The sequence below is a fragment of the Tetrahymena thermophila genome, assembly GCF_000189635.1.
Source record: "Tetrahymena thermophila SB210 genomic scaffold scf_8254593, whole genome shotgun sequence".
Classification (NCBI taxonomy): Eukaryota; Ciliophora; class Oligohymenophorea; order Hymenostomatida; family Tetrahymenidae; genus Tetrahymena; species Tetrahymena thermophila.
This window is the reverse complement of record NW_002476364.1, coordinates 369,571-382,146: the sequence shown is the minus strand read 5'-3', so window position 1 is coordinate 382,146 and position 12,576 is coordinate 369,571. Positions and strand designations below refer to the sequence as shown.

General features: G+C 22.6%; 4 protein-coding genes across 4 annotated transcripts; 3 read left to right on the top strand and 1 right to left on the bottom strand. All coding sequences in view use genetic code 6, as the record gives it.

Moving 5' to 3' along the window:
* Positions 1 to 569: 569 nt before the first annotated feature.
* TTHERM_00463490 (hypothetical protein) lies at positions 570 to 1,259 on the top strand (the record flags this gene model as incomplete). Its single annotated transcript, XM_001018846.3, has 1 exon — positions 570 to 1,259. One exon carries the CDS (start codon positions 570 to 572, stop codon positions 1,257 to 1,259), a length of 690 nt encoding a protein of 229 aa, XP_001018846.2.
* Positions 1,260 to 3,464: 2,205 nt separating this feature from the next.
* TTHERM_00463480 (hypothetical protein) lies at positions 3,465 to 5,616 on the top strand (the record flags this gene model as incomplete). The annotated part of the gene is made up of 2 exons (XM_001018845.3): positions 3,465 to 4,803; positions 5,036 to 5,616. The coding sequence occupies 2 exons, from the start codon at positions 3,465 to 3,467 to the stop codon at positions 5,614 to 5,616; spliced, it is 1,920 nt and encodes a 639-aa protein (XP_001018845.1).
* Positions 5,617 to 6,575: 959 nt separating this feature from the next.
* On the top strand, positions 6,576 to 10,048 carry TTHERM_00463470 (hypothetical protein; the record flags this gene model as incomplete). The annotated part of the gene is made up of 12 exons (XM_001018844.2): positions 6,576 to 6,617; positions 6,680 to 6,756; positions 6,901 to 7,009; positions 7,156 to 7,301; positions 7,511 to 8,051; positions 8,109 to 8,462; positions 8,519 to 8,929; positions 9,018 to 9,208; positions 9,268 to 9,376; positions 9,433 to 9,566; positions 9,626 to 9,924; positions 9,981 to 10,048. The coding sequence occupies 12 exons, from the start codon at positions 6,576 to 6,578 to the stop codon at positions 10,046 to 10,048; spliced, it is 2,481 nt and encodes an 826-aa protein (XP_001018844.2).
* Positions 10,049 to 10,791: 743 nt separating this feature from the next.
* On the bottom strand, positions 10,792 to 12,048 carry TTHERM_00463460 (hypothetical protein; the record flags this gene model as incomplete). The annotated part of the gene is made up of 2 exons (XM_001018843.2): positions 11,576 to 12,048; positions 10,792 to 11,518 (listed from the first exon to the last, which is right to left on the bottom strand). The coding sequence occupies exons 1-2, from the start codon at positions 12,001 to 12,003 to the stop codon at positions 10,792 to 10,794; spliced, it is 1,155 nt and encodes a 384-aa protein (XP_001018843.2). The 5' UTR covers positions 12,004 to 12,048.
* Positions 12,049 to 12,576: the final 528 nt, after the last annotated feature.

Sequence of the window (12,576 nt, the reverse complement as noted above, 5' to 3'; positions counted from 1 at the left end):
ATGGATGAATTAATTAATGAACATTTAGTTCTTTTACCAGATTTACTAATTATTTTGAATGCTTTTATTTTTATATTTGTTCATTTTTTCTATTATTCATTAATTTAATCATTTTTAATTCATTAAATTTAAATTCATTTAATTTTTTTATATTTGAAAAATCATTTTTAAAAATATTTCATGTTAACTTTTCGAATTAAAAAATGTTGTTTTTATCTTATTAGTGAAAATAAATAAATGAACGAATAAATGAATATATTTTTGACTGAGAAATTTATTTTAATTATTTGTTTGTTTGTTTGTTTTTTTGTTTAAGGTTGGCTTCATAATTTTATGGAATTTAAACTACCTATAAATAAATGATTGAAATATGTTTGAAAGAATTAATTTTAAAGATTTGTTAGAAAAAATGAGACACAAGGATAGAAGTATTTAAGGGAATTTGAATTAAAGAGGAAATATAGATATATGAATGAATAAAAGCATTCATTCGATATTAATATGCTTGCATATTATGATACAATAATGAAAATGAATGAAGAGATGATAATAAGTGGTAAAATGAAAAAATGAATAAAAAAAGCAAGGAAAAGAACATGGAAGAGGAGGACATGGAATTGAAAGATAGAGAAATGGGATAAATTAATGAATTTTGCAAAGAAATAAAAAAATTGAATGTGAAGGAAATACATAAAAAGAAGAGTGAATCATATAAAAAAGAGAAAGCTAATTCTTAAAAAGCAATCCAAAATTAAATATAAAAAGTATATCAAAAGATAAATATATCATTTAGAAAACATTAAAATTAAAAGAAAAAAAAAAGTAATCAATAATGCCTGTCAAAAGAAGAAACGCCGGTAGAAGTTAAAAGAACAGAGGTCACACCAGAACTGTTCCCTGCACCAACTGTGGTAGACAAGTTGCTAAGGATAAAGCTGTCAAGAGATACACCGTCAGAGATATGGTCGATCCCTCTTCCAAGAGAGATATCTAATAGAAGTTAGCTTTCGAAAACGAAAAATAAGGTATTCCCAAGCTCTACGTTAAGCTCCAATACTGTATCTCTTGCGCTATCCACAGCAGAGTTGTCAGAGTTAGATGCGCTGAAGACAGAAGAATCAGAAGACCCCCTATTAGAAACAGAAAGCCCCAAGTTGTTAAGACTGATGCCACCGCTCCCAAGAAATAATGATTAATTAGTAATGTTATAAGCAAAAATAACTAATGAAAAAGCATCTAGGAATCAGTATAGCCACTGATTGATCGATGTCAAGATAGAATTAATTATATAGGCTTAATATAATAAATTAATAAATCCCTAAAGTAGTTATTTTTTATTCATTAATATTATTTTTGTATATTTAAATTTAAAATTCACTTCAAACTCCATCAGTCAGTCACCTTCTTGTTATTGCAAAAAGTGTACGTACTCAATATCTGTCTCGCTAACTATATATCTATCTATCTATCAATTAAATATACAAATAAATATATATAAATATAGCAATTATAATAGCGGCAAATATTTTTATCATTTAAAGCTAGCTAAAATGCAAACTAACTAATCAGCCTATTTGATATCTGTCTGATTTTTCATTCAATAAAAAAAAAATCAATTTACTATCATTTCAAAATCAACAAAAACAAACCCATTTATGTATCAAAACTAAAATAAATGTTATCTATTATTAATAAATGAGTTAATTAGTTTATTAATTAAGTTAGCAAATTGTTTGTTGATTTTAGTTAAGTTAATTAACAGATAAAATGAATAATAATTTTGAGAGTTAAAATGTGTCCAAACAAATTTCAGATAAGTGCTGCATTATTCGAATTAAATATATATATCACAATTTTAATATTTTCAACATACATGTTAATCAATCAATCATTAAAATATTATTCAATTTTCATATTTTTTCATAATTTAGAAAAAGATATTTTATTTTTTTAAATATCTTCAAAACAATTCAAAAAAAAATTTTCAATTAAAATCACAAAAAAGATAAATTAAATAAATTACTCTATTTTCATCCTTTTAATATAAAATATATTTTTAATTAATCACACACCAATTTCTCAAATTTAAAACACACAAACAAATATTTTATTAAGACTTTCACTTAATGTGTTTCTAGATTTTACTTATTCAGATAAATTTAATATATATTAGAATTATTGTTTTTAATAATTTTATCATTCAACAGCTTACTAATTTACTTACCATTTTTAAAAGCAAAGAGAGTGTTTTTAGCATTTACTTTTTATTTTTGTTATGATCAAATACTATTTTTTGTTAAATGAAATATTATTAAATGTGACTTAAAAAAAAATTTGAATAATTAGTATTAACTTAACATTTAATTTTTTTAAATATTTGAAAATAGTTTTAAAATCAATAATTTATTTCTAAAAAAACAAATTTAATTACCACTGATTGTATATCTTTCATCTATAAAATATCTTAAATAACTAACTTAGCTATGCATTTGAAAAATTAATAATTTACTTAAAAAAATATAGTTATTGATAAATTCAAAATAAAACAAATTTGCTTTGTAAAATAAATTTTATTTTTTTTTAAAAAAATTTATTATTATTTTCTAGTTTTTTTTATTTGGTAGAAAGCAAATTCTAATACTTGTAAACATACTTCAAGGCTTGCTACTGATTGAAAACTAAATGATTAAAAAACAAATTTTATGAATGATTAATATTAATTCAACTATATCAAATAAAAGCTGAGAATTATTTATAACCATAGTTCTTTTAATTTGATATCGAGATGAAGCTATTTATAATTAACATTAAAAATAAATATTTGAATAATGGTTTTACTTAAATTAATTAAATTCGATAGCATTTGCATCATAAAAAATAATTTAAACACATTTACACATGACGAAGTAAAAACAAAAATCGTTTAAGTAAATTTTTTCTAAACAAGTGTTTGAAGTAATAATAAACATACTAAAGCTGTCAATTAAAAAATAGATCAATTTAAATGGCTTAAAAAAACACTTGTTATCGAGTTTTTAATATAATATTTATACATAGAACCATTTTAAATATATAAATGCTAAATAATCTTTAAAATAGAAAAAAAGTAATTAACCATTTTGACACCAAAAAGGATTAGAAAAGCAAAAATGAGTGTAAGGAAATAACTCGGAGATATTATTTTAGATGATAATAAATGAGTAAGATTTGCTTGTAATAAGTTTTAAAGTGATATTTCTTCGATGAACATATTAAATAAATATAGGAAAAATTTTTATTAGATTTGATAATTAATTATATTAAGATTAATAATAATAATATATTTATATATTTCTTTAAAAATATCAAAAATTAAAGTAACAATAACCAAACTCTACATAAATTAAGCATAAACAATAGATATAAGAAGCAAAAAAAAAAGCTGTTGAAATTCTGAAAGTTTACTTAAAATCAGCATAGGATCAATGAATGTTATTAGGAAGCATCTGAGCATGATAAATAAAAATGCTTTTTAGAAATCCATGATTAAGATAACGTGGAGCGATGACATTAAATTAGCTAAAGATAAGCATTATTAATTAGTTATTAATACTTTGTTGGGACTTAACGATAAAACAAGCTTTGAAGAGGGTGTGAAAATCATTCTAGAATACTATTAGCAAGTTGATGTTAAGCATTGGATGAAAAGTTTAAAAATATTAATGCTGATTCACTATATTGAAAACAATGTTCCATAAATAATATAGCTAAAAATATCATAATATATTCAAGATCCATCTGCTTTTGAAAAGTAGTAAGCTCATGCTTATGAGATGAATATGCAAAGAAATGGAATTAAAAAAAGTAGTGATAATGCAGATTATTTAGCTGCTATAAAAATAAACTCACCTCCAACTTTGCCAACAAAAAGCTCTCAAAAGAGTAACCAACTAAAACCTCCTACTTCTAGCAGCTGTTAATAAATTGATGTAGTCCACTAAATCATAGTTTAGAAGTACTATTCGTATCTGATTACTCTTAATCAGAAATTGGAATGCATTAGCTATTTGAATGAAAAAGAAATTAATTCTTGTAGCTCTTTTATATAAGAATGGTAAAGGATAAAAAGTCTTTTAGTTTTATTTTCTATTGTATAGAATTTTACATGGGAACTAGAAGTATCTCTCACTAACTTCAAAAAAGTTACTGTCGTTTAAAAAATAGCTTGCTTGCTTTCTAACAACCTTTCGCTAATTTACTCGATGTTGAAAAATATAGTTTAATCTGTGCAGTCTGATTACTTATAATTTGAAAACACATAAGATTTTGTTAGGTTTTTCACTTTTTACTCTGAATTCATTGTAATAACGAAAAATATTTCTAAATTTAATTTACTTAAAATTTAAATATCTTAACTATTTGCCAGCGAATTTAAATCAATAGAGCTCTATGTCATCAATAAAGAACTCAATAGAGAAATAGAACTTTATAATCTCAATGTGAAGTCATTAAGGAGGTCAAAGCCTGGAATTACAGATAGCATGAGTTTGGGTGTTTCTACTTAAATTGGTGATTTTAATATTAAAGCAAATAAAGAATTTAATCGCACAAAAACAACTGAAATGTGCTTTACAAAAAAGACTCAAGCTGATGATGACAATAGTATATTTGGAGATAATCCTTACATGCTCTAGAATGCCGATAAATCAAAATAAGATAAAAACATAGATAATTTAGAATCTAATCTTCATAATAATAGAGTTAAAATTTAAAATGATTAAAATAATGATTATGCAATCGATTTTAACTAAAATTAAAAGAAAGGTACCAAATTTATTTCATTCTAATTTAACATTTTTTTAATCAAGAAAAGAAAAAATCTTATTTAATTTATTTTTTCTTTTTTATTTTTCATTCAAACTTTGATTTAAATTTTATTTTTATTATGAATGAATGAATGAATCAGCTTATTTAAAAATTAAAATATGAAATTAATTTAAATAAGAAAATAAACTTTAATTCTTTAAATTAATTTAATTTTATTCTTACTTTATAGAAATAAAAGAAGCTGATACAAAAAATAATAAATCTATCAAGACAAGTAAAGAAGTAGTCTCTGATTTTAAATTTATAAAATTAGATTATAAAGATACAACTTAAAATGATGTTGATTAGCTCAAAAAGAAAACTTCGGCTGAATAAAACAGCTAAAATGATTTAGAAAAACTAAGTTTGCACACTTCTAATTCAAAAAAATAACTTTCTACACCAGTTTACTACAATGAAATTTAGGATTTCAAGGTTCAGAGCAAATAGTTTTATGATGTAAAAAATAATCCTTTGAGCTTTTTGAGAAATAATCAACCTGATTAGAATAAGTAAGTAAATATACTCGGATTAGATGAAGATGATGAACAAGACCTCATCCAACTCAAAAAAGTCAAAAACGAATGCTTCTCCTAGTAAAATGACGAATACCAAAATGAATAAATATAAGAAATTGAGAGCTCTAAAAATTTTAATTCAGACAATAAATCGAATCAAAGTGAAGGAACTTATAGTCTGTCTAACTAATCAGAAAAAAATGGATTAAATTTTAACAAGGAGAATTAGCAAAATAATTTGTAAATTTAATGAAATAACCAATTTATAAATTCTTGAATGATGATGATTGATTGTATTTGTGTTTTAATAATAAGACACATTCTAATAAAAAAAAATTTATTTATCAAGCAATTATAGCCTAAATTTAAGTATATAATTGCTTGAATTATAAAAAATAAATATGATATTATTGAAACTAATTTAATAAAAAACATAATTATCATTAAAATGTGTTTAAAAAAAAACAAACTAATTAACTCTAAACTCCATTAAACTAAACTTTACTTTCTACTAAATCCTTCAACTTTTACTTTGCTTTACTATTTATACTAATAAGAGTTCGTGTACTTCATCAGCAAGCTATTTGATATAAAAAAATAAATAATATTCATTCATTTATTTAAATTAAATGAAATTTGAAACTTAACGTAATAATTTTATAAAATTAATTATGGAAGAGAAAAATTGAATAATCTAAATATCTTCTCTTATGTATATAATAAATAATCTTTAACACTTCTGTAATATTTTATCTTTGTTCAAGTATAAAATCTATAAAACAAAAAAGCATCATTTAATTTATTAATTAATTTGTTTATTTCCACAGCTATCTATTTATCTACGTATGGTATTTAATTAATTTTATCAAAATGATCGTTGGTGATTTGATAATCGATTATTTATTTATTATATTACTGTCATCATCATCCATCACCAATATTTTTGGATTTAATATTTTCTTTGAAATTAAAAGCTTCAATTAAATTATTTGATAGCTCTCTCCCATACATTAAAAAAAAATTAATTATTTTGGTAAATATAAATAAATTACTTGCATCATAAACTCAGAATAATCTTAATAGCAATCAATATATATTGGTTAATTCATAGCTAGATTGATAGAGAGATAGATAGATAGATAAATATTTATTACATAGCCAATTCAGTATAAAAAAACAGAAATAAAGATAAAATATTGCATCTAAACTTGAATGACTGACACTATCAAAAATGGTTATCAACAACCATTATTTGTACTTAATATTTACAAAAAATAGAAATCATAATTAATTAATTAATCCATATTTCATTAAAGAGAAGACGTTCCATTTCTAAAGATTAAAAACCATATGGCAGTAGTAGCTTACCTAGGTAGTAATAATACACCTTAGAGTAAAATTAGCATAATTATTAAATTAAAAATCTAATTAGTTGGTTAAATTTTAAACAATTTCTTTAACCAATTAACTACATTTTAAAATGTGTTAAACAAACAAACAAACAATTATCAAAATATTCAAATATTAATTTATTTAGCTCTACAGAAAATGATATTAAAGGCGAGTAGAAAAGCATCGAATATGAAAAAAGGATCAAAGACAACGAAATATCTAAGCTAATTTAGGAAAAAGATCACTATATGAAGGTAAATTATGTTTAAATTTTGATTATTTGACAAAAGTTACTTTATATTTGTTTGTTATTATTGACTTAATAGTTTATTAGTAAGTTGGAATTTATATTTTTTTTAGCCAAAATTATAAAATCATTTTTAAAAACAAAAAATACCAGAATGCAATAGAAAGTAACAATAAACTAAAAGAAATGAGGAAAAGTAGACTAAACGATACTATGGAAGAGAATGATTAATTGAAAAATTAAATTAAAGATCAAAGGCAAAGGGAACAGGAATTAGAAACACTCGTTAAAAACTAGAAGTAATTGTATATATAGATAAATAAATATAAATGACACTCTCTTTTAGATATTTGATAATTTATATGGAGTCTTTTGTTCTTCATAGATGATTGAATACATTATTTATCTAGTTATCATTTAGATAATGTTTTTAATTGATGAATATATCTTTCATTTTTTTTTATTTAAACGAATATGATATTTATTTATACAATTCTTTTATGAATAGAGAGCAAATAAAGGAATTAGAAAAGAGGTATTAATACTTGTAGAAAATTAAAGATCCTTATGAGCCTCCTGCAGTTGATATGAACCATTAAGGCATTGAAACTAATTAAGAACAATAAGATTTTTAAAACCCTTCCAGTACAGTTCCTATTTTTAAAAATAAGTATCCTGCTCACTCCCTGGCAAGTACAGGTGTGACATATAAATATCTTTCAAATAAAAAAAATTTGCCATAACACAGCAGCACCTATACCAGTCCTTTTAAGAAACCTCTTTATCCTCATTAGAATGACTCTGTTGCTGATGTTTTAGATAGCGAGCCATAAAGAAATTATGAAACTCCAAGGGAAAAATATAGAAAGAAAAAAATTAATTATAGAAGTTCTGATCCACATAATCCTGTTTTAGATAATAAAAGTTATTAATTTCCTAAAAATGGTTAAATTAACACTCAAATAACATAAAATGAATACTCCCCTAGCAGAGCAAATGTCTAAAACGTCAATTTCCTAAACCCAGATGATGTTTAGCCAGATTCTGAGGTAATTTATTTATTTATTAAGCTAATATTTTTTAAATTAAAATAAATTTTTATATAGCTTGATAACGCTTCTAGAGAGGAGCTTTTGCATGCAGTAAAGCTTTTGAAAAAGCAGCTTCAAGCATAGGAAAGAAAACATAAAAACGAATTAGATGCTATGACTATTAGGACTTAGAGAGCTGAAATGGATGGCACAGATCTTTCTAATAACAGATATAGGGATGCTAAAATTAGAGATTTAGAAAATAAACTTAGGGATAGAGAAAAAGAGTTAGAAATGGTTTACATGAAGATGAAAAATAATCAAAATGAAAACATTCCATTATCCTCTAATGCTTCAAATAGAAGACCACTGTAGTTAGAGTCTCTACAACCCAAAGAAAATTTTTCCAACTCAGCACAACCTTCAAGAGTAAATTTGATTTAAATAAAGAGCAGTTTGTTAATTTAAAGTAAATTATAAAAAAGAAATCAAATGGATCCTAAAATATCGTAATACCTGCAAGATATGATTTAGAAACAAGATAAGATGTTCGTAATTAAATTGGTAATGGATTATAAAATGCTGATGAGGATCTAATTAAAACAACTACTCATGGCAAATTAAAAAGAATTACTGTTTGGAGTAATAATGAAAGAATTCACGGAATTACTTTCTCTTACCTAAAGCATGATGGTTCTTTGTTTGAGCCTAATGTTAACATTTTTGCAAGCAAAAACTTAAGAGCAGATTTCATGGACTTTGATGTTGAAGATGATAACGATTATGTAGAAGAAATATAAGGCAAATACAATATCAAAGGAGTAAAAGATTTGATTATTACTAGTCCTACAGGAAAATCAAAGCATTTCAAACCAATCGGGGTAGATAAATCAAGAGTATTTCTTTAATTATTTATTATAATAAATTTCTTACTTTTGAAAGTAAACAAACAATTCGTATTGATTTTTTTTGTAATATTTGCAGGATTAAGAATTTAGCGATTTAGATGAAGTGTTTACTGTTAAATATGATTACGTTGAGAAACCTTTGAAAGTAGTTTTCCCTAATGTTTTCTATTATGATATGAAAGGTGCTCGTCTTTATGATAAGCATGATTAAAATTTCTATTATATGGAATCAACAAGATGCATATCTTTGTCAAATCCCAATTTAGTGTAGAATTAATTTAATTTATTATTTATTTATTTAATTGTTTTATTAAAATATAAAAAAGATATATTGCTGGACTTCCAGCTATAAGAATGCCATTGAAATAAGATCCTAATGATGAATTGCTTTCAAATGCACCAATGACTAATCACTATTACTCTGATAATGCAGATGTAAATAAAGACTTTTAGCTTAAAATATATATAATTAAACTAAACAAAATTTGTAGGTTTCAAGATTAAAAGAAATTAAAGAAGATGGATTTGGTAAAATTAATTGGACAGATGCAGAACTTATTTTCTTTGAAAAGAAAGTGAAAATATATAAAATGTCCGTTTATGCAGATAACGAATATATTTATGGGTAATTTAATTAATATGAATAAAAGTAATAAATTCTATTTATTTTATGTTGAATAATAGTTTCTAGTTTTAATATCTCACACCAGATGGCTACTAGCTCATTGTAGGTAAAAAGCATGTTGGTATTTAGCATTTAGATAAACCTGTTAAAGAATTTTCTTTTGATACTCCTGAACTTCAATTAAGCAAGATATACATTTACCGCACAAGAGCTGATATTATTTAAAAATTAATTATCATAACTTCAGATAGTAAAAGAACTGAGTTTGGAAAAATAGTTACAGACAAAGATGCAAAAGAAATTCTTCTAGAGTTAAAGCCAACATCTTATCTATATGGCTGCTTTATAAACCATCCATGTAAATAATTTAAAATACTAAATTAAAAAAATTAATTAGAATTTTGGATAAACTAGTATCTAGAACACCAGGAGACATAATACTAAGTAATTTAAGGGTTGCTGAAATTAAGCCTTACTATTGAGAAAATTATATTATTTAAAATTTAAAATAATACAGAAACATTAATTAAATCAAAACAGTTTTTTATTCATATTTATTAAATTTATAATCATGTAATTAATTTAAGTCTAGTTTTTTATTAAATCATTAAAAAGCAATCAATTTATTTTTTAAATATTAATTTGATATAAAATTAAAGGGAAGGAGCTTGAAAAAATGTGAATAATAAATCAGCATAATTTTAAATCAAATTTATGCTACAAAATTTTATTTAAATAAAGTCAATTTTTTAATCCTCCTCCCTTTAGCAATAATTAGTTAATAAAAAGAACTTTATTTTTAATTTTTTAAATAAGTTAAACAAAATTTAACAATTATCAATTTGAAATATTATTATAACAAATATGTTTTTTTTATCAGGTTTCAGCTGATATAAAATAATTTGACAAAGTTTACCTATAAATATTTTATTTAATTTTCTTTAGAAAAAATTAATTTTAATTTAATTTTTAAATTCTTATTTATTTAATTTGATTAAAATTAACTATTTTACAAACTTATTTTTATAACAATAAATCAAATTTTATTGTTTTATTTTGACATAATTAGACGAAACATTAACAAACACTCTAAGGGCAACTCAAATAAAATAAGAAAAATTTAAATCAAATATATCTTTTTTAAGGGTTTGTATTCTTATTTTTAATGACGTTTTGTTTAGCTTTTAGATGTTTATGAAATGTTTAGGGTTAGGTTTTTTTATATTCAGATAAAACTTGTCAATGATTTTTCAATTAAATGTTTGTATGTCTTTTTTTCTTTTTATTTTTCATGTTTATAAATTAAAAAAGAATCATGTTTAATCTTTTCAAATATTTCCTTATGACTTCTTTATAAAAGGCCTTTTTATTTAGCTTTTCTATTATAATCTTCTGTCAAATTCTAAAAGAATTGATCAACTTAAGCTGTGTCTATTTTTAAATAGCCTAGAATTTCAGTTAATATCTCTATTTCTAAATCATTCCACAAATTTTTATAATTATTTTATATATATTTTTGTTGTTCCTTGTTTTATTACTGTATTATATTTTACTTTATATTTTATTAACTACCTTCTTATCGAACTATATTTTTAAATAAATTTTATCCATTTTATATTTATTAATTTTATGGTAGAGTCTACTAGTTATTTTAGATATCTTCTAGCTATTCTTGCTAAGTTTTAACATACTATTTTATTTTCTTATTTTAATTTTATAATAATTTTTGATCTTTGTTTTCAAGTATCTCTTTCTAAAGCTATATATGTTCAGGTTTTTTCACTTATTCTAATTTAGAATGTCTCATAAATTAGTCAGCTAAATTTCGTGGTCTCAAATCTAAGTTTTAATTTTAATTAAATTCTATGTAACCAGCATTAATTTAGTCAAAGCTATCTTCTTTATTCAAATCCTGTTGAAACACATTAGAATTAAATTCCATTTACTAAATCCTTTAAATAAAATAATTTGATTTAATATTTTTATTTATTTATAAATCAATCTATTACTTACGAGGAGAAGACTCATAATTTTCAAATAAATTCTATTTTTTTATACTTTAATAGTTATTCTAATAAACTTAATTGTTCTGCTAAGTTTCGATAGGAAATAAATATTTTTTATCTCTGTTGGCTTTTTCGTTAAAAATATTTACTTCCTATTGGAAATTTAACTCAGGAATCATCTTATTTTATGCTTGAATTTATTATTTTTAATATATTTGTTGCGGATTTTACTATTTTATTTGAGTATTTTATTAAATCTATTAATTTATATTGTTTTATTATTCACTCTGTAAAGCATTTTTGACTAAGCTAATTTTTGATAAGACTACATTAAAATATTCTTACTTAGGTTGATTTATCATATTTATATACTTAAGCCTTTTCATAAACTAGCTACTTTGCTCATTAAGAGCTAGATTCTTTTTTTACATCTAAATCAACTTTTCTTTCTTATATTTTAATTTGTTTTAATAACTGCTTCATAATTTCAAAAATTTATCAATAAATATTTTAAATTATAAATTTTGGCAACTTAGAATTTATATTTCTAAAAAAATTTAACATTTTTCTAAGCTTTTATAGAAACAAAAATTTATCCTTTTCTGAAATTTTTATGTTTAAATACAATTTTAAAATTTTAATCTACCTAAAAACGAGAAACTATTCTTAAATGGATATTTAGAAAAAAAGAAGAAATTTTAGAAGGAAAACAAATAGCTCAAATTCATGGTAAAACTATTAAATAAACTCACTTGATGACAATATATATTTAATGTTGTGTGTTTAATTAATATAAACTTTGTTTTGATAAGAAATTGTATTGAAATTTCAAAAGATATTTATTACATAATAATATAGTCAACATATCAGTGTAATTACTAAGAATATTTATCAAATAAAAAGGAAAATTCAATGTTTTCCTAATTGTTTAAGGGAAATATAAATCGCTTTAAAGAAAATATCTTGTAAACGCATTGATTGATATTAATTATTTTGCAAAAAAA